At 33.5% G+C, this 20877-nt stretch overlaps 2 protein-coding genes across 3 annotated transcripts in view; both read left to right on the top strand.

Moving 5' to 3' along the window:
* Positions 1-6805: 6805 nt before the first annotated feature.
* The window catches only part of LOC128232269 (G-protein coupled receptor 161-like), a 39284-nt gene continuing 25212 nt past the window's right edge, over positions 6806-20877 (top strand). The window contains exon 1 of the mRNA XM_052945737.1: positions 6806-7077. The gene's annotated coding sequence lies outside the window, so the exon portion shown is untranslated. The remainder of the gene's footprint in view (positions 7078-20877) is intronic.
* On the top strand, positions 11731-18375 carry LOC128232270 (G-protein coupled receptor 161-like). 2 transcript variants are annotated; one of them, XM_052945738.1, is made up of 2 exons: positions 11731-11745; positions 15730-18375. In XM_052945738.1, the coding sequence occupies exon 2, from the start codon at positions 16281-16283 to the stop codon at positions 17577-17579; it is 1299 nt and encodes a 432-aa protein (XP_052801698.1). In that variant the 5' UTR covers positions 11731-11745; positions 15730-16280; the 3' UTR covers positions 17580-18375. The 2 variants fall into 2 exon arrangements, with proteins under 2 accessions (XP_052801698.1, XP_052801699.1); XM_052945739.1 differs by lacking the exon at positions 11731-11745 and adding an exon at positions 15549-15591.

The raw sequence follows: 20877 nt of genomic DNA, 5'->3' as shown, positions 1-20877 counted from the left end.
CCTGATTCAGCAAGATGAAATACATAATTTAAAATAGACACTTTAAATACTGCTATAAGCTTGATATATTAAGTAGGTTTGCATTTTGTTGAAAGAGATGTTGTGAGACATTGTTTCAGCTTTGCAGATGAAGACGATTCAAATCGAATGTGTTGGATTGGCATGAGAGAGAACATGTTAACAAGTTAAATGGATCTTAGATAAGGTTTAGTTGCAACGCATGCATCAATTGTTGTATTGCTTATAGAAAGTTAACAACAAACTGCACGTCATCTAAAACTTTATCGATGGAAACTGTAGAAACAAGTCCCGTTACTTGGTGTTTTACATGGCCAAATTTTATACAAGACCAAATCCTAAAAGTCACTTGGTCGCGTACCATGCAGCATACATCACACCATAGGAAGACCACGAGTGCATCAAAATACAAACATCAATCCATATTTGGTGTCACCACCTTGCATACACAACCACAAAGGCCGTTCTTTCATTTATAAACGTATACGTTGATAAGCTTGATAATCGTTTACGTAAAGGTTAAAACACGGCGTAGCCGGGCCGTTGAGTGATAATTGGCCCGAGTGACTCATAATGGCCCGAGACGTAGTCGAGGGTCATTATATGCACGAGGGCCAATTTTACGCCGTGTATTAACCTCTTTAATACATATGTATGTTTTTCTTATTTGTAAGTCTACAGTTTGCTTATTAAAGTTTACCTGCTATCCAATTGTGCTTATTTTGCTCTCGATTGACAACGATGAGTTAACTCACTCTCAAATTAAATTTACATTTATTTCGTTTTTGAGAGTGAGCCAAACAGGCAAACAGCATTTTGTTGTCACTTTTATGTTCCCATTCCAATTTCAATTGATCACTTTGAACAGACCAATACCTCGTACTATGATGTCAACATGTATGAACAGTTGCTGTTTTTCAAGTAAATTCAATTTTGCCGCTCCCTTTGTTTTGTTTTTTGAATGTTAACGCAGAATGAAAAACGCCACCATAGCGGTCCACACTGGTTATCAAACGCTAGCATATCTTCCTAAACTGCGTTCGCGTTTGCCTCCCTTTAAGATTTTAACAATAAACATGTTCAAGCAGATCAATGAATTTTGATTATTAGTCAAGACATTATTTCATAGTCGCCAAAATTCATTTTAAGGCGAAAATTGAATTCACGTGGGAACGTTCAACGGGCCACAAAACGATAATCGATAATCGGCCCGGGTCGCAAAACTGATAATCTCTGAGTCATGCAAATAATCGCGAAATCCCTGTAAAAATGTGGTACTATATATAGTAACGTATGTATTAAATGTTTAATACAGGACACTGCTGACATAAGCAGAATAAGTCCCACTTCTCTTGTTGGAACATCCGAGTCTTGTATTTTTGACTTTATCATCAAAGCTCTTATATAATGTGATTTCTTACGTTGATAGATTGCTTGTACTATTAGGCACTAATAATGGCATGACAATATTATCGAGGTGTGAAAAAGACTGCTTTTAAACGTGAACGTGCATTGCAGGGAACCGAACTTACATATGCCAGTCCTCTAGTTTATGTTTAAAGGTTTTCAGTTGAGAGTACAGGTGCTCCGAATTAAAACTATCTTAAATATGTTATATGTAGTAAATTACACTTGTAACTAACTAAACGTTCTTATCTTTTGTGGTTTTCCACGTCTCAGACAAACAATAATATCCTTGAGGAATAAAGTAACTGCGCATGTAAAAAACATCGATTTTTAAAAGCAAAAATAAATAGAATCTTTTAAAGCGGATTTAATTTGAAAAACAAAATAAATCGGTTCTAAAAAGTAAAAATAAAACAAACTTTTAATGATGATTAAAGGCTGAAAACCCCAACAAGTATAATTGATATACCCATCTCCATCAAAGTAATGCTGATTCGGTTAAGAATCGGAGTGAACAAATGTAATCACTAAAACGTCTAAATTAAAATCAACTCAGATATATTTCTTCTACTGTTACTCTCCCGCTAGTTCATGAATCGAATTGCTATTGCACCATTCCCATTTTGTTCAGTAAAGTTTAATCAGTTAAATTAAAAACACACAAAAGAAGATGTCTTTCTTTGAAAATTCTGAGACATACAACAAGAAATCAATGCATAGGATTATTTTCCTTTTACAATTCACTAAGTGAGGGCTAATCAGCTTTCTAGACTGATTGGATTTTTGTTCGTTAAATTATTCATTTCCACTAATCACTTTGGGGAAAACCCATTTTATGCTTCGTTTAAGAGAAAAAAAACAAACAAACGCAGAACAACAAAATTGAAGTGGAACTTATAAATAAACACATATTAAGTGAGCAATAAATTTTCTATTCTGGTTTTAGATGCAACACATATTTTCATGTTGTGATATTCTTTGAGATTTATTTCTGTTGACAGACAACACGCATTAAAATTCAAAAAACAGTGTATAAGGATTTTACATTATGACATTAACTGTCTGTTGATTTGATTACAATTGTGTTGTAATTCGCAGATGTTTCGGAAGGAGCGAATGTACGCGGGGTATGGTGAATATATCATATAAAAATGTCTAGATCAACAAAGCAGGTGATATCTGGCACAAGAAAGTGTGTCTTGTACAACGTGAAGCTTGCAAGCACGTTATGGGGATGGAGGTAACAAGGGCTGAAGGTTTAATCACAATTTTAAAGTTTATAATGTTAGGATCTGAGTAAATATACACAATAGAAATGGAGAGTTGACGGGCCATCGAATCCGTAGCAGTGTTCGGAATACTTCGGTGTTCGAATCTTCAAGAATGTATCACTTAAAAATGAACAAGTTAGTGGCATAAATTGTTGAAATTATCCTGTTGTGACAGTTTTACTTCGTTGACGGTACAGTCGAAAAATAAAGTTAAAAAAGACAAAGAGTAACAAATTAATATCTGCCGAATACTATGGCCCATTGACCTAAAAATATAGGGCTCGACTGCTGGTCACGACATACTTGCCTTCAAAGTTTTAGGTCAGAAATTAGTCTCAAAATAAATATGGTTCACCTGTTAGTCATGACCAATCTTATTATTAAGTTGAGGTCCCTAGGCTAAAGCTTTCTTCAGATTCTAAGTGTAAACCCTGTGGACGAACAGACAATCAGATGACTTTATGCCACCGTTTGCATAAAACCCCCAGATGCTGTAATACTTACAATTATTAACTTCAATGAATTAGTAATGAGTTAAGTGTGAACACGTTTTGGATGAATAAGGGAAACTGTACACTCTTCCAGTTTATAACGGGTATTTTAATAAAAACAGGAGCATATATGAGAAAAGATATTAAAAGTAATTATAACAAGTTTCGTGGTCACATGCATACACAACATATTGATAAATCAATATAAAGTTTAAGCCATACAAAAGAGCCCGTATACACAAAATCATATTTTCTTTAAATATTATCAATTAATTATACACTATAAATATTGATTTATTTTTAAAACCATATTAAAACTTCAAGATGTTTTAACTGCTTAAGCATTGAAATAATATTCATTTATTTATTTCAATTTAACCACAACTAGCCTATATGTTTAATAAGCCAGTAAACGAAAATGTCAATGATAAGAATTCACATAGCCTGTTTTTGTAATATCACCCCATAATGATAATGTTCTTAATAAATCTGCACAGCTTTGCTCTTATTTTTCACTAATTTTAAAAGAAAAACAAGTAGAAGTAGACCGGTGCGAAATCATAAGCAAAACTTTCATACTGAACAAAACGTAAATTAAATAACTCAACCAAAGTCCAATAGGACAACAACAAACAGTTGTTTCATTATCACAGTGTTACCATGTATGTTTCTTTCATGCGAATTGAATAAAAAACAAACAATTTCTTTGTAGATTGATATACAAACCGATTGTGAGACCATTGCTAGTCCATATTTGGTAAGGCGACAATAGGCAAGCTTGATAAATGGCGTCATTAATTGGCACTTAGCTCAACTGCAACTCCGCATTTCGGTTAATTAAACCGTATTACTTATCTTACGTATTCTGTATATCTTATAACTGACCTCTAAATTTAGCTATGATTTGCAAATAGTAGTGGCCTTGATATCGAATGTTACCGACGGAATTTACAGTACTTTCATACAATCGATTGCCTTCAGTCAATTCACAGTCAATATGACACCTGAAATCGGAAGGCTAGTACAGGAAACATGCCAAAAGCGCTACTAAAGCAATTGCTGTATACTGCATACCATTTTAAGGTTACAAAAAAATGAAAATAAATTGGGACATCTCGAATATTGAAAAGGCACGCGATTGATAGATCATAGTCCTTCACATCGTACCAAGAGACTCGAATTTTCTGGATGATGTTCAATTTGGATCTGATTCAGGTCAATCATATTGAAATTATGCTATCTCTGACTTTTCAAAAATACAAAAGAAAGAATGATAAAGAAATGTGTATGTCATTGATTTTATAACATAATAATAATTGATTCTATATAATTGTAAAGCAATTAAGAATAACGTTTTCCTTTATAAGTCATTTTAATTATCGTTGTCCTTTTAAAAGACATCCTAAAATGTGTCAGGTAACAACAAATTTTGTTAAATTTAGAAACAGAGAAGTTGGTGTAAAATGTGTTATGATATTTTATGTTTTAACCTTACATATTAAACGTTCAATATGATCTCTGTATTAGGCAATCTAATTTGTCAACAACGTATCTGATGCAGACATTTGACTGTTTGCTGAGGCAAGAGAGTGTTCAGTTTTTAACCAAGATCAATATTTTCTCTTTCAATTATAAAACTATTTTATCATACATGACAGCATCTCTATCTTTAACCCAACCATGATTTGTTAATGTTTTCAATACATCAACTGATGATAATTGGATGCAATTTCTGCGAATTCATTGTGTACACAAGTAAAGCCACACATGTTCAAATAATTCTGCCAGACTTTTCATTTATGTCTGATATGTTGAGCAGATTAGAAGCTTTCTATGTAAACCATGCTGTGCTTCACTTGTGTTCTCAAAAAACAAAACTGTTCAAGTTCAAAATTCATCTTAAAGTACATGCAATTTCAGTCTAAGTGGTTCCTCACCGCCTTCCTCTGATAAGAGATCCTGACTTAAATAACGTACAAAATGTATCAAACAAGTATCTCTTTTATGAAATATAAAATGATACGATTGTAATAAACTTATGAAATTTTCCACAAATAAGAGAATAAATGAGAATAAATTAGCTAATCACATATTACACTGATCTTATTAAATGATTAACTTTGATGAATTGAATGATGCAAGTGCAGTTGCATTATTGATTATAAAAGTGTTGCACATACATACTTCCGTATTTTTAACTATGAAAGACAGTGAGAAAGGTACCTTTAATCAATTATATTAGGCGAACTTTCTAGTAATTTCGAAATGAATTTATATATACAAGTTCTTTGATCAATCTGTACTATTTTATAGAACTTGAAATAAAATACATTAAGAAATATTAAACATAACCTGTTGGCTTGCTTTCTCGAAAGATTAAGCCTCTTCGGCTAAACACCAGATATGATTGTTCGCTCCACCAACAGCCCCGAGCAGGTGTAGTATTGGATCATTGTTGGATCAATAGGTCCAAATACTTGTACTTGGACGGATGTTTTTACGATTTTATATGGCTAATCCCTACAGGCATCCTGTTTTGGTCGTCTATTTGTTTTTACTAGGGATTCATTTGCTCGAACCGGGTCAAGATTGCTCACTGTTGGTTCATTACCATCAACAAAATGCTGCAATATAAATTAAAGCTTCAAAATTAAGCTGTACATATAAATTTCATCATATTTCTCAATGATGCAATCCTTGACCAAAGTTCCAACTTGACCGAATTATGTAGAAAGGTGCAACGCTAAAATTTTAGCCAAGGACTGCATCATTTAAATACAAGCAAATTTTAAGTATTTCACATGTGTAGAAGCAGAATATAACAAAGTCAATTATAGTCTTAGAAATATTTTTATTTCTATTCTGTCCCCAAAAAACACACATTTGAAATGAGCGTCGATTTCTTGTTTATTTATATCGGTTGTGACCAGTGGTTGACCCATGTGAGAACCCTTTTGAGATCACGCGATTCCTCACCCTGGCACTCATACCGAATATGTCTTAAAACAATTCATTTTGATCTGAGCCATTTCAAAATTCCCATTTCTGAAATTGGTGTTTGGGTAGAATTAGGCAGATTTCGAATTTAAATCTTTCTTTTTTTGTGTTAATACTTTTTTTTTTATCGGATTAGTATATTTTATTTAATTTAAAAAGGAACTTAGCTACCTTTAAGCGCCAGGTCAATGATTTGGTTTTATTGCGTTTATCCGTGTTGGACTGATGAAACATCTCTTGCGTTATAAAACTCGATAGTAAAATAAAAAGGGACCCCAAAAATAATATAAAAATGACGATGACGTCAACAACAACAAAATAATTAATCACAGATACAAAGGAATTGGTACGCTGTTCACAGACAAAGACGTACTAAAAAACAAAACAAAAAAACAAACAAATAATGTCCACACGCACTTATGACAGAAATACTTATCGGAAGGTATCAGCCTAGGCCTGTATTAATTAGCTCTGCGAGCGATGATAAATACTGCATTACAAAAGCACTTATATCAGACATACTTTTCGAGAGAAAATGTATCGCGATAACACTGCAGTTCCTATAAATAGTAACATCGGTGTATTGATAGACTGTCATTAGTCGTCTGAGGTACAGAACTCATTATTCACAGGTAAATCACAGAACATTATCTGTGGTGTTGATTATGTCTGTTCATTGCTAATCTTGGTGATGACAGGTGGGAGTAAAAGTGATCCGGTCAAAGTACCATTAAAATAAATCATTGAATTTGTGCAAATTCGCACCCGAAAAAGTGCGCCAAGTCGTATGTTTAATGTAAGAAGTAAACACACTAAACCTTATAGATTTTATGGATAAGAGTTATATAAGGAATGCAATAAGAACCAGAATGGGAATAAATGCAGTACAAAAAGTAAGTTTTAAACTTTGTGCTTTACCGGAAGAATTTCAAAGTGCGCTTTTTTAAAGTAAGCAAATTTTGTTCGAATGTGGGCCACAATTAATCCTATGTGGTAAAATTTCCACGATTGATTTCTGTATTTGAACCGCAAACCTGTTAAATTTTGATTGTTTTCGTTCGCTCAGTGTTTGTCCTGATGGAAAAATGTTTCAATGTTTTAAAATAAGCCTTCATGTTAGACCTCAGATAAAATAGTTGTTATAAACACTTATAACCTTATAACATGGAATATACAATTTAGATTTATAACTAAATCAGATAAATTTCACGGACAATCTGCGATTGCATTTGACTTAAATGATCGAACCATTGGAAAAGCCTCTAGTACTTGTAAAGGTTATTTTTAAGCCTTTATTAATGTTTAAATAAATAACTTCGTGGCCACAGATTTCCATTTCGCCACATTATCGCTTATATATTTTACTGGTACAAAATTCATACGACTTTTTTGATTTGATCATTTAAGTCAAATGAGTTAAACATGATAATGCATTAAGATTAAATTATTTTGTTTGCCATCAACCTACAGTGTGCGCCTTTAAATGAAATGATTTTACATATAATCACGATAAACTACATTCGTTCTGTAAAATCAATTTGAAGCAAGTAATTTTGTACACTGAAATTTGTGTCAGAAAGTAAAATATACATGTAACAGTATCCCGTAAGACATTTAATCAATTAGTTTGTGTGTTCCAATGTTTGATTATTTGTACTATTCATCTAGTTTTGAGAAGCAATTTTAGGGCGGCCATATATCTGATGAACTGTTTAATAAAGTTCATATTTTCTTCCCGACCCAAATCTAAAAGAAAACATCACAAGCACTGGTTAATAAATGGTGTCTGCTTCTTTAAGCGTGCCACTTCTCCTTCGATTGTACCGCTGGGGATTAAGAGAAACAAATCAAGACTTACGGATTAATTCAAATTCACTCCTTTTTATAGCCATCAAAACCAATATGTTCCTTTCCTGATTATAATATTTCTCTACCGGAAGAAGACATTTCACGGGTTAGGTCACGATATCACGATTAAAAGACGAGATATATTTAATTATTGTGTGAAGAATATATTTTCATGTATTCAAACTGTTTAGGTTTTTTTCTGACTTCCCGCCAATTTCGTTACAATCAAACCGCATCGTTACACGTGTTACAATTAAACAGATATATTAATATTGTGTTTCTCTTAACGAGACAATTAGTCTAAAGATAGTGGAATGCTGTAGGAAAGCTATTTTTGCACTTAGAATACACCGAATTATCATGATATTTTTATTTAAAACTTTCTCTTTAACAAAAAGTATATGTAATTGAATCGACTCCTTGTAATAACATTGACCAGTAGGATATTCCAAATATAGACCGTATAATACAATACTCTTCAAGTTCTGAATGAAGTTGTAGATTTCAATGTTTGCTAACATTGGAAGCAAATGGACACTTTTGATAACCTTGATTTCCGGCCCGTTAATGGAGTTCTGAGATGTCTCTAGTAGGTTCATTGGCGGTATATGTTGTGCAGATATGAATATATCTAGAATGCTTCTACGGGAGTGAGAAAAAACTATGGCACAAGCTTCTTTTGAATAATGAGGGATTTTGGCATCGGGGCAGTTTACTGAGTTTATTGGGTGTTCTTATACGGCCAAAATATATGTTGATGCAATTTGTATTTAATAATTTAATCCATTATAATTTCTAACTCATTTAACTCTAATGATCAGGACAAAAAATACAATTTATGTACAAATAAAAAGTATACTCAATTGTATTTTTTTTTTTGTAATTAATAGCTACGTGGTTACTTAGTCCCCATTTAAAAAGCGCAAACATATCGCTAATATTTTTATCGTATACTTATCATATGCTTTTTCTTCTTCCAATTAACTTTTATAAAGGGATTTCAACACTTGGACAGTTTACCTAAGTAATCTTAATAAACATGTTTAACATTAAATGTTAGCCCTTTTGTGATGACTCGTACGACCTCACTTTAATCATAAATATGTTGCATACAAGCTATTATGAAGTTAACGTTTTGCATAAAAACATTTCTCAGGTTATTAATAGGTTTTAAGTAATTGAAGTAACATCACTATATTCAGTTGCTTACTGCAGTATGCCAACTGTACTTGTTTCAGTTTATACGCAACTAATCAAGCTGCTTCTGACAAACACACATCAGGAAATCCAGATGTCTTGGCAATATATATCGCTTAATTCTTCTTAGTACAAGATATCTACACTGCCAATATATAATGAACATTTACCTGTACTGTTCTAATCGGTTGTGACTTTGACCACAGGGCAATACAAAACTTTGTACAGACAATATCTTCGTATCTCTTAATTATGACGCAATATTTGAATGTAGCATTTCTTCTATACACTTTCTTACCTATTTGTCTATAGCAATAAAATAACAATACATCGAAGCATAAACCCTTTCTCTGAGTTATAATAAGTTTGACTGTGTCCAAGACAGTTGTCTTGTCGATGAAATGTATATAATCAGACAGGAGAGAATCCTTTTTAGAGTTCATATAGAAATATTCTTCTTGCTTGCAATATTTCTATTTGTGTAGTTTCTTAATTGGAAGTTCCAAGGCGGTGACTCAACCATTTATTTTAATCCATGTATATTTCCTTTGGCGTTGTATGTCTCTCTTTTAGCGTCCAATGGACGTTGAACATTGTTTCTTCAAACGATCTCATTGTGAATTTGTTGGCTTCTGGGCCACTGCCTCAATGCCCATTGTATCATTCATAGACTATTAACAGTTTATTGACTTGACGAAGTCTCTGCAATTTTAGCTTTAAAACAAGCATTTTTCTAAAAGCTTACCGTTTTTTGATTTAAACATACTAAAGCAAGTCCTTGTAAATCATCGGCTGCATTATCATTGATAGAATATGTAACGGCATCGCGTTAGAAGCGAGTCAACTTTCAGCCAAACGAAATGATGTATTTGATATAAATCACTCTCATACGAGTTCTAATTTTGCTATAAGAACCATTGAGTTAAACAAAGTGTGTCCTGAAACGAAATCATGCATGTTATATATATCGGATTAGAAATTGTCTTGGGTTGCAAATTGACTGTGTTAAAAATTGCTAATGCTATATATAGGAAGTCAAAAGGACTAATGAAAAGTTATCGTTTCTTCTGTATTTTATAGAAATTATTAACATCTGTTCTTATTGATAATATTTTGTAGTCAAGCTCTTTTAAAGAAAAATTACTTAAATGGAAGCCTTATCTCTATCAAGGACCCCGTGACTAAAACAACACGTGGAGCTTAGAAAGTTACTTTTTCATGCGACCCAAAATGGAAATTAATTTAAACGTTGAGCATTAGCGAAATGCTCTTCAATGTGCTGACCTTTCATTTTTATGAACGTCTATTGATGAAGTACGTGTTGCTAAGATGTAGATCAGAGCGGTAAAAAAATCACACCATTAGTTGTATTAGCAATAAAAAAAATGTTATTAATCTGTTTGTCTGGCTTAGGTATTTCATAACTGTCTGTCTTTTTCAAATTGATTTGTGGATTTTAAACAAAACCTTAAAATGATAAAAGCATAATTCCACGACATGGGAATAAAAAATGAGATAAGATACCTTACACAGATTCATGCTTTTGATAAATTATTGATTTGGTCAAGGATATCTAGTCGTCTGAGGCATATCCATACAATTGACTTAAATGAAGACTTTAATAAAAAATTTCACCAGTTCAGATTAAATATTAATATATGGTTGTATCATGACTAAGAAGAATTCATAGTGTTGCACTAGCGGGAATAATTCATTTGCAAGATTTGTCGTTGAGTGTTTGAACGTTGTTTTCACGATATTTGTATTTCTTTAAACGCTTTTGCTGATACAGGCCCTGATGAGACTTTCAGGTTACATTTGGCTTTTAACGAGATATTGCGACATGCTTGAGGTTGGTAAACCGGTTCAAGCCCAAAGTGAACTTTTGTTTTCACTGACCATTCCAAGCATTAGTTTATGACGATATGTGACTGTTTATGTAGTCTTTGTTGTTGTCTTGAGTATGTCTCGTTAACTGTCTGTTCTACTTTGACTGTATGTTATATTTTAATCCTTGTGTATTTAACATAATCATAGTTACATGCTTCGTTGATGTGCTTGGCATTTAGTTTCCATTTCGTTTTTAGCTATAATTTCTAAAAACTTTTGATCGGAATAAACTACACTACCAATACAGCTGACCTCGGACATATAACGGGGCCAATATGAAATCACCGAATTCATAACATTATAATATTGAATATAAGTAAAGTAAGGAATGATTAAAACGTGTGTTTGACGTTATATCTAAACATAAACATTGGGAAAGGCGAATGAAAAAACAAACAAACCTGGGAATAGCTGAAGCAGTGGGAAACCTACAAGGTAATAAACTTTCGGGGAATGGTTTCAATCCTCTACAAGGGGAACCAGACCCATGCTGTACTAGGGAAACCTAGTGTGCAACCAGGTAGTATTCCAACAGTCAAGTGACCATCCGATGTACTAGCAGACGCTGCGATGACTCGAAGAAGCCAGGGTATGGAGGCGAAAGGCAGGCAGTTAAAAATTGAGAGGTGAACGAAAAATTAATAAAATATATATAAAAAAAACATTGGAAAATGACTATTTTCAACTTATTAATATTCCGAAATAAAAATACAACATGACCAAAGCGTTGAAGCCAGGTGCTAGATTTTTAAAACTAGCTTGTAGATCATCATTCTGTTTGGCAGTGCATATACTTGGCAAACAAATGAGACAGTTTTTTGCTCTATGTCTGAAATTAATATGAAGTTGCTGTTTACATATGACACCAAAACCACGTGGCATGTGCATCGTGGGAATATAATAAGCGACTCGGTTTTTTTTAAAATTGAAATATCGGTGTCATATGCTCTCGTTCTCGAAAAATGAGTATTTTTATAATTAGAGGCGCGGGATGCATATGGTTTATTCCGGAAATCATAACTGAATAAATATAAATAAACTAATAAATAAAATTCCACATGAGAGCAGTTTACAACCACTTTATAAAACATTATGAAGTGATGAATTCTGAGTGTGTCGCACTATTGTAGAAGGGCATCTCGACATACTTGAATGTTGGTAGTCTTATTCCACTCGGCCCGCGGCTGCTTCATCGAAATCCCTGAATAAGTTTGTTTTCGTTGACCTTAGGTTCTCTGTGTCACCACCTACGTATTCAATGTATATTGTAAGTTCACTAAATGTTGTTCCTTCGGAAAACTTAAATACAATGAAGACTGTCAGTCAAATTGAAACACATAATACTTGTTCGTTTGCTTTGCGAGAAATGATACAACCCCTCAGATCAACTAAGATTAGAAATCTATTTAATATTTCTATAAGTCACTACATAAGATAACACGAATGACGACAATGATCTCATATAAAGTAAACTTTGTATAATTCGTATTGGTATGATGTGTGTTAACTGTTCACTAGTGTCGCTAGTAAGCAATTAATCAGTAATGTTTGACCCTACTAATGCAATTTAAATACTTTTGCAAAGGCAGCGTTGATGTAATCATCTTATCATACCTTAGATAAATACACATTGTTGCTTCTGGTGGATCCATTCTTTGCAAGAAGACTGTGTTTGGTTATCATGTTATTGAAGTTAATTTACCTTTCTATAACCATTTTCCATTGATGCCATTGTAATAATTTCTATTGGTCCTTCGGGAGCATTGAAAACTTATGAATCTTGAAAATAGAATAACGATATAGCCAGCGCTGGGGGCATTGTCCGTGATGCAGTAATTTCTGTTGTAAATATACAGTTGCAAATATACAAAGGATGTTTACCAAGCTGAATTACATAATTGAAAAAGCTGTTCTACCCTCCAATAATTAAACGGTTGAGATTAAGTGAATCCGAAGGGTTACTTTTTTCTGGACTATCAAACAAAATATAGTGTTATGATTGACGTATGAAAACGCCACTTATGAGTTCCTGATTGAGCTAAACGGGCCATCTGAACTTTTATTGATGTACAATTGATGCTTGCAAACGGTCTTGGTGAAAGCATATTAAATCAACGTTATTGCTACTACTACTAGACTTGTTTCAACCCCAGTGAACTGTTTCGTTGACCGTTTCATTGCGATAACACTTTCTTGTATTGTGACGTAGTGCGTCTCTAGTTCAGTGTCTCGGTATGAAACCGTTTGCTTCTAAACAATGTCAGCGTTAACTTTTGCTACTGGTCATGTCCCTGTATTTTCGTTAAAAACTGATATTTGGGTCATCATAATACTAGTTTGATTCATTTTTTTAAGCAGAATTGTCCTTAGATAGTAAGGGTTTGGTGGATGACAACCTGTTTGGAGACAAAACATATTGCCTTAATCAGAGACAGGTTATTGCACACTATCTAGTAGTAGCAAATGTGGTCATAACAATGAATCATTATTTTGTTTTTGACTGGGCGCTATGCTATTACAGACGAGTCAGTAGTTGACATTATAAGGTTCTAATCCTTTGCTTTTCCAGCCGTGGTACTTATCAAAATCCCAATCGCGGGAGGCATGTACAGTTAAGCACAGTGACACATTCATATGATATGAACTGCCGCTATAGAAACATCATTGTTCGATAAACATATATCGTAAAAATAATTCAAATGCTGTCTATAGGGTATAATGCGGACTTGAATTATAATTAGATTGAGAACTATACAAAATCTGATTTTAACTGTTAGTTGCAGTTGGGGTGTATATCTATTCTATCTAGTAACTACCCAAAACCCAATAATAAAACAACGGTCGTGCGTAACATTGCCAGCGCGTTGGTCCTGGCTATTTAAATATATCTTGTTTTATAGTCGTTTTGAAAGTAAATACATTTAATCCACATGGTCGAACAACGTCGGAATTGAGTAAATACAAAAGAAGTCGTTTTCTCTTCTTTAGCACTCAAAAGGATAATGTCAAAACAACAAAACAATTCATAACAAATATAATTCCAATAAATATGATAAATATCTTAAGGAGAGACTGAAATAACATTTGCTGGGAGATTCGTCTAAGCAGAAAACGGTGTTTGTCATTACAAATTGGTTGTTAAAAGGATTTTCATAACTGCATGGGTTCTAAATAATTGAAACAGAAACAACTCTTCTCATACTTGTGACGTATGACCATTAAAATTTTCTCGTCCGTTATATTCACAGGTGGGGTTATACAGCGGACATAAAATGTCAAAGAAATTACAGGGACAAACCCAGAAGCTATAAAAATAACGAACAGACTCTTTCACGCAAATAGAGGTACTAGAGGAGCACATAACAATTCAATATAGATATATTACCCCTGTATATTTTTTTCAAATACATTGCACATAGTTTACGTTTTTCTCCCGTTGGAGTTCATACAATTAGCTTGTAAAAACTGTTTGCTTTTGCAACAGACGCGTAGCTATTAAAACATTTTAAAGACTGATATTTGAAAGCATTTGAAAATAGCAAGAAACTAAATATATACAATGATGATGATGATGATGATGATGATGACGATGTGAACAAATCGCTGACAAAGCTTATTCGTCCAATCGTCCAATCTTGCTTACGGAATAAAATACATTCATTTTCTAAAACTTATGTATTTCGCCTCGCCCCCCCCCCCCCACATGGAAATTGTTGAGTTGATATTTATAATATAAGCTTCGAACTCGTGTAGTGTTTTGCTCCTGTGATGTGTAATCGATCATAAAATCGAACGATGGTCTTTGTACTAATCAAACTCGTGTTGTGAGGATAAGACCATCGTGGGATACCCACGGTACTTGTAAACGCTGTGTGCGACAACGTCAAGTCTCAAAGGAAATACCGTGGATGCCGAAGTCTGATGAGTTGTAAAATATTGCAGAAGAGAATTCAAGTGAAAGTATGTTAATAATAATTATTTTCTAAATTAGTTGTATTCTTGAGACATGAGAATGAATTCATGTTGGACATAACAAATAAAAACTATTGCGCCCGAACAGCGATATTGATAGTGTTATTCATTGGAAATAAATATGACATAACAAGACATATTACTTACCACAAGGTGATATTGTCAACACGTTGGTACGTAACAGCGAGATAGGACTGCGCAACTATACATATACACATTCATATATAAAAATTCAAGGGATGTTGATAAAGTAAGTCTTTCAACAGATAATCATTTGGTTTAAGTATTCCGAAAAAAAAACGCCAGTTCCAAATTTGATTTTGTTTTCGCATGTACTGATTAACTAATATCTTATTTTGTTTCATGGGTTATTGAACGTTTCTTCTCTTCAGAAGTCCTTCCTTGATTGATTATCTTGTTCATATTGTGATGTAAAAAGGGCGCCGTTTATAGAGTAAAGTGCGAAGAAAATGAAAAAAATGCAGATTGCTTCTAAAGTGGTACGTTTTAGAAATATGTACAAAATAATACTATTATAAAACCACTTTAGGAAAAAAATCGTTAATAATCTAACCATTCTTTTACTTTCTCAATATTATTAAACGCTCAAAATTACATTGAACGTTGTCTATTTTCAGACCTATGAAGACGGTGTGCAGAATGATTGGCTGATACTAAAGATACTTTATCTATGCTAGTATTGGAAAACCGTTCTATAAAAGTGGAGCCTCCTCATTGGTATATATTGGGAATATTTTCTGTAGCCAGCCGTATTTAAAGCAGACTGAGACGCTGACTCAAGACAAAACAGATAAAGACACTACAATGCCAAATAAGTGGCTGTGCTAGACACACTAGTTATTGGAAGCGTAAGGAGCAGGATCAAATACAGAAAGCTGTTGTGAATTGAGGAAGAAAACTCGTAAGATTCGAGTTTTAATTTAATATGTGTGAAACAGGCGCTGTATGGAATGCTTGCCTGGAGTGAACAATAATTATGTTATTTCGATATATACAATTCATAGAAAGCAAGTCGGGAATATTTTCACAAACTTTAATTGAAAGTTCTAACTAAAGAAATATATTTTTCTTGAACGACACGAAGTAGACTATGGATGATATGAAAGTGTAAAAAGTGTCATATAAAATTAAGAATATAGCATATGTGCCTGCTGTTAAACGGTATTCAATGTTCAAAAAAGCAATGCAACTAAATGAAAGTACGCGGAACGAAAATGTCATTCAAAATGAAGATATTTTCAGCGACGGACGGCTTGATATGTCGAACGTGGTAATAATGACGATCTTTTTGTTCTGCATATTTATTGTGAGTTTTGTCGGAAACATTTCCGTGTTTGTGATATTCTACAAGCGGCCCGTGCTTTTGACGATTTCCAATAGGTTTATAGTAAATCTATCAGTATGCAACATCCTTCAGACTGTTGCCTTAATGCCTTTTGTGTTAACATCGCTTATTTCGCAAGAATGGTTGCTTGGTACTTTTTTGTGCCAAGCCTCGGGTTTTGGGATGAACCTGATATTTACTGCAAGTACATTTACATTGGTGCTTATTGCCTTAGATCGGTATTTGGCTGTTGCAAAGCCATTACATTACTCGATGACAATGACAAGCAGAAGGGCGTCCTATATGACAGCTTCAGTTTGGATTTCGGCCATTTTGTGTTCACTGCCACCACTTTTAGGATGGAACAGCTATGAATTCCAGCGATACAAAATTGCATGTATGACGGTTTCATATAGCAAACATCATAGTGATCGATCTTATAGCCTTTTTCTGGTAACAGTGTGCTTTATTATGCCTTCATGCATAATCATTTGGGCATATTGTGCTATTTTTAATGCAGCGAAAGTTAGCAGCAAAAAGGTGCGGCGAAATAGTACAATATCATCTGGACTTAATGATTACCCCGAGTTATCACTAAGAGGGGGTCGTCGCAACAGCTCTGTGCAAATTTTGATTCACATACTAAGTTACAGCAGCAACCCCGCATCAGTACTCTGGAGACGCGATGAGCGAAAAGCAGCGGTGACTAGTTTTATGGTGTTATTCACATTTATTTTATGTTGGTTGTTGTACTTTATCATCATTATTCTCGAATGCCTTTTGAAAGATCCAGATCGTATTGACCCCGTCGTAAAGACGCTGTCAGTGTTACTTGCCCTGTCAAGTTGCGCAATAAATCCACTAGTTTATGTGTTCCGCTGTAAACTTCGGAGAGTCGAACTAAAAAGCATCTTGGGTTTAAAGCAAAACAGTTTCAATAGGGAAATGTGCAATGTAAACCTAAATGGGTCAAGAAGACCAAGTTTTAACCCGAACTGCATCCGACAATCTCCTTCCATATCACGGGAAGGTAGTCAAGAATCAGACGTCATTGAAATTCTTCACCACGTCAATACAGCCGCGACATTAACCTCATTGATAATTGCTGAAGAAGAAGAAAAAATGCCAATGACAAAAGCATAAATGGATATTTATATAAAGGTTGTATCATTACAAGGTCGCCTTGCCTATATGTTTTGTTTCTGTTAGTTTTTTATTTAAATGTTACTTACATAAAATGGTATATTTGTTACATTTATTTCTTATTTTGATATTTGGTTTGTACTTTAGCTTCTTTGCCTTGAATTCTATAAATATAGATTCACTTTATTATGATATTAAATTTATTATCAGCAGTTATTAAACATCAATGTTGAGAATTGTAATGAAAAACAAAAACTGTGATAAAAACAATAGCTGCCCCTTGTTAGATTGTTCTTTCAGTTTACTTATCTCTTTATTACATGCTCCTATAAGTATAGTATCTTTAAACTACGATCTATTTACTTGGAACATGTAATGACTAGCCTGGTCAATATATTCATTTTTTTAAATCGGAAAAGAACTTGTGATGTTATTGTAAACTTGTTAGTTTTCCTGAAAAAAGGAAAATATTTTGAATCAACAACTATTTACATTAAATGGAGCAATGCATTCATAGAAATAAAATAAATGTGTGTATTTCTCCTGAATCATGTTTAACTTTTACTTGACAATGCATTCGTTTGTAAACATTTGATCATATTTTCTGCCAATCAATTGCCTTCGTGTGTTCACCGAACAAGCTTTATCACTTGTTTATATTTATCTATCTAGTTTCATGTCATGTTATTTCATTTATGTGTTTGCATATGATCAAATAAATACAAGTTAGGGTTTCAAAGATTATCATTTTATATGAAATAAATAATTCGTTAATCGTACTTTCAAAGAATCTGTTCAACATTAACTGGTTTCAGGAAATAAAAGGGACAATAATTATATGTCAAGTTCGCAGCTACAACTTAACATCAAACACGTTGCTAGTTTACATTCGCGTGTAAAGGACAACATAAATATACATAGCATTTTTACATCCTGCTGAACCTTCCTATGAGCCTTGAACGTTAACCTTTACGATATCAAAATTTGAGTAGTTAAAAACAACAGCAACAGGAATTGTATAGATCATATGGCAACATTGACGAAGTCATTGAATTGAAAGCTGCGGAACGAACACGGATTGTTATAAAAGAGACTAATGACCTTCTAAGAATCATCAATTAAAATGTTGATCTAGTTTACTGCATCTGCAGCATAATTTTACTTTAAGGTCAGTGCATTCATATTTGCTATCAAACATTGATACTTTCCTGGTAAGTCATTAAATGCAGATTTTCCGGGAAATGGATTTTACGCCAACAGATGCAAAGGAATGCATTACGGAATTATCATGAGACACTGGTTAATTAGAACCTTCTATAAATAGTATTTAATTTATTAAAAACACAAATGCAACATTGTCAATGGAGACAAGTGCGCAAATATAACACCCATTACTGGAAGGCTCACGTAAATTGCAGACAAGAAGTGGTGGTGATTATTTTTTAAGTCTCGCGAGATTTCTAGCTAAATGCAATACAATGATTAACCTTCTAGTACTGAAGTATTCACCTGACCCTTTGATTAATTGTAGTAAAATATGCAGCAATGCGGTGTACTTAATTTGTTGGCATCAAGGCATTATTACTACATATAATGGATGTTTGCATACAAATCATCGTCTAGGTAAATCCAGGTAAAATTTAACTAGATTCACATACCAATGTCACATCACATATGGCGGATATCCTAATGCTGAAATGAAGGCATAATTCATCATTAACGGCTTACGGGAATCCTTTTAATTTCAAAGAAAATAAAACATGTTTGGGACAATGATGACTGTCTACTGAGCATAACACGTGCCCATAATTCCATGAAATTGATCATTTTTGGATGAGTTTCTTGCAGAAATTCTGCTCATTTTGAAAATTCTATAAATACTTCAATATCAATTACAAACATCCAAATATACCCACATCGCAACGTGCTATATCCGCTGAAGAAAAACCGAAAGTCTTCTTTTATTTCTGAAATGAAGTACAAATGTTCCTGTGATGGATATTATCTAGCCCCTTCTATAAGTCACAAGCTAAGGATCCGCCAACAAATAATTGTTTACAAAGCAATTCAAAGTTGTACGTTAAAAACTTTGTGAATTTTACCCACATGTGAACACAGGATTGACAGTTTTGAGTGAATTTTCATCGTGGAAAATCATTTATTAACTTAGTAAACCTGCTCCTCTTACACTGAAACAATTGCACCAACCTTAGTTTTTATGGCGTCGGTATTATTTTCCACAAGACGTTATTATCTTCGACAAAACAATTGTGTTGTCTTAATTTAATTCCTAATGAGGCATAACATTCACAATTTATGACAGTTATGACAAACACTGACATCATTTAGAAACCAATTCAGACTGTAATAGAACGCTGGGAAATTATCCTGAAAATGAGAAGCACGATTGAATAATAAAACGGAGGCTTAATCTGGTGTGTATGGCAATCGACTCACCCTCAATCTGTATTACACACATTACGTTGTAATGACTATAAATGTCAAGAAACCGTTTACCGAATGTAACGAAAGAAGTACTATAACATTGTGAAATATACTATGACCACAAATGAAAATACGCACTTTATCCATTTTCCTTTTATGCTGACATACACAATGCATTCTTATTGCCAAGTCATCATTGTTTGGAACTGTGAGACTCTTGTTGTCGGCAACGAAAAGTGCGAAAATGAAAAAATACTTTGATGGTATTTTATTTTCAATATATTAACAATTATATGAAAAACTACAGAAACTAGTCCAGTAGTCGGAAGTTTAATCATAAACCCCGTTTAATGGCACAGGGTCAACGCCAATGAAATAGAACAATTAAAAAAACTCCACAAACAACACAGTACATATATAATATTTAAAACTGTTTATCAGGGATTGTTAGGTACCGCCTTGTAACGGTCAGTAAAATGTAAATTAACTAAGGGTTCAAACTAGTTTGTGTGCACAGCCTCAACAATCCCAAATAAAGTAAAAACGTAAATGGAAAAAATTCCAAAGTATTCATTAACTTGAGAAAACTTAATACAAATACTAATAAATTAAAAGCTAAACCCCAAGAACGTCTATGATTACAGATCCCAAATCTATCTACCACTACAGAAACAATACCCAATTATGTAAATATATCCAATGAATCCCACAGATCAGAACATGACCAAATGTAACACTGTGGACGGCGTAAAAGTAAAGCTCAAGAGCCAGCCGTTCAAAAAATACAAGTCTATGATTGACCTTTAAGTCACTTAACTTGCTTTTAATTATACATGTATTATTGTTTTCGTAG

Source organism: Mya arenaria, chromosome 4, assembly GCF_026914265.1.
Source record: "Mya arenaria isolate MELC-2E11 chromosome 4, ASM2691426v1".
Lineage (NCBI taxonomy): Eukaryota > Metazoa > Mollusca > Bivalvia > Myida > Myidae > Mya > Mya arenaria.
Note: the sequence above shows the minus strand (reverse complement) of the source record. Positions and strands in the feature narration are given on the sequence as shown.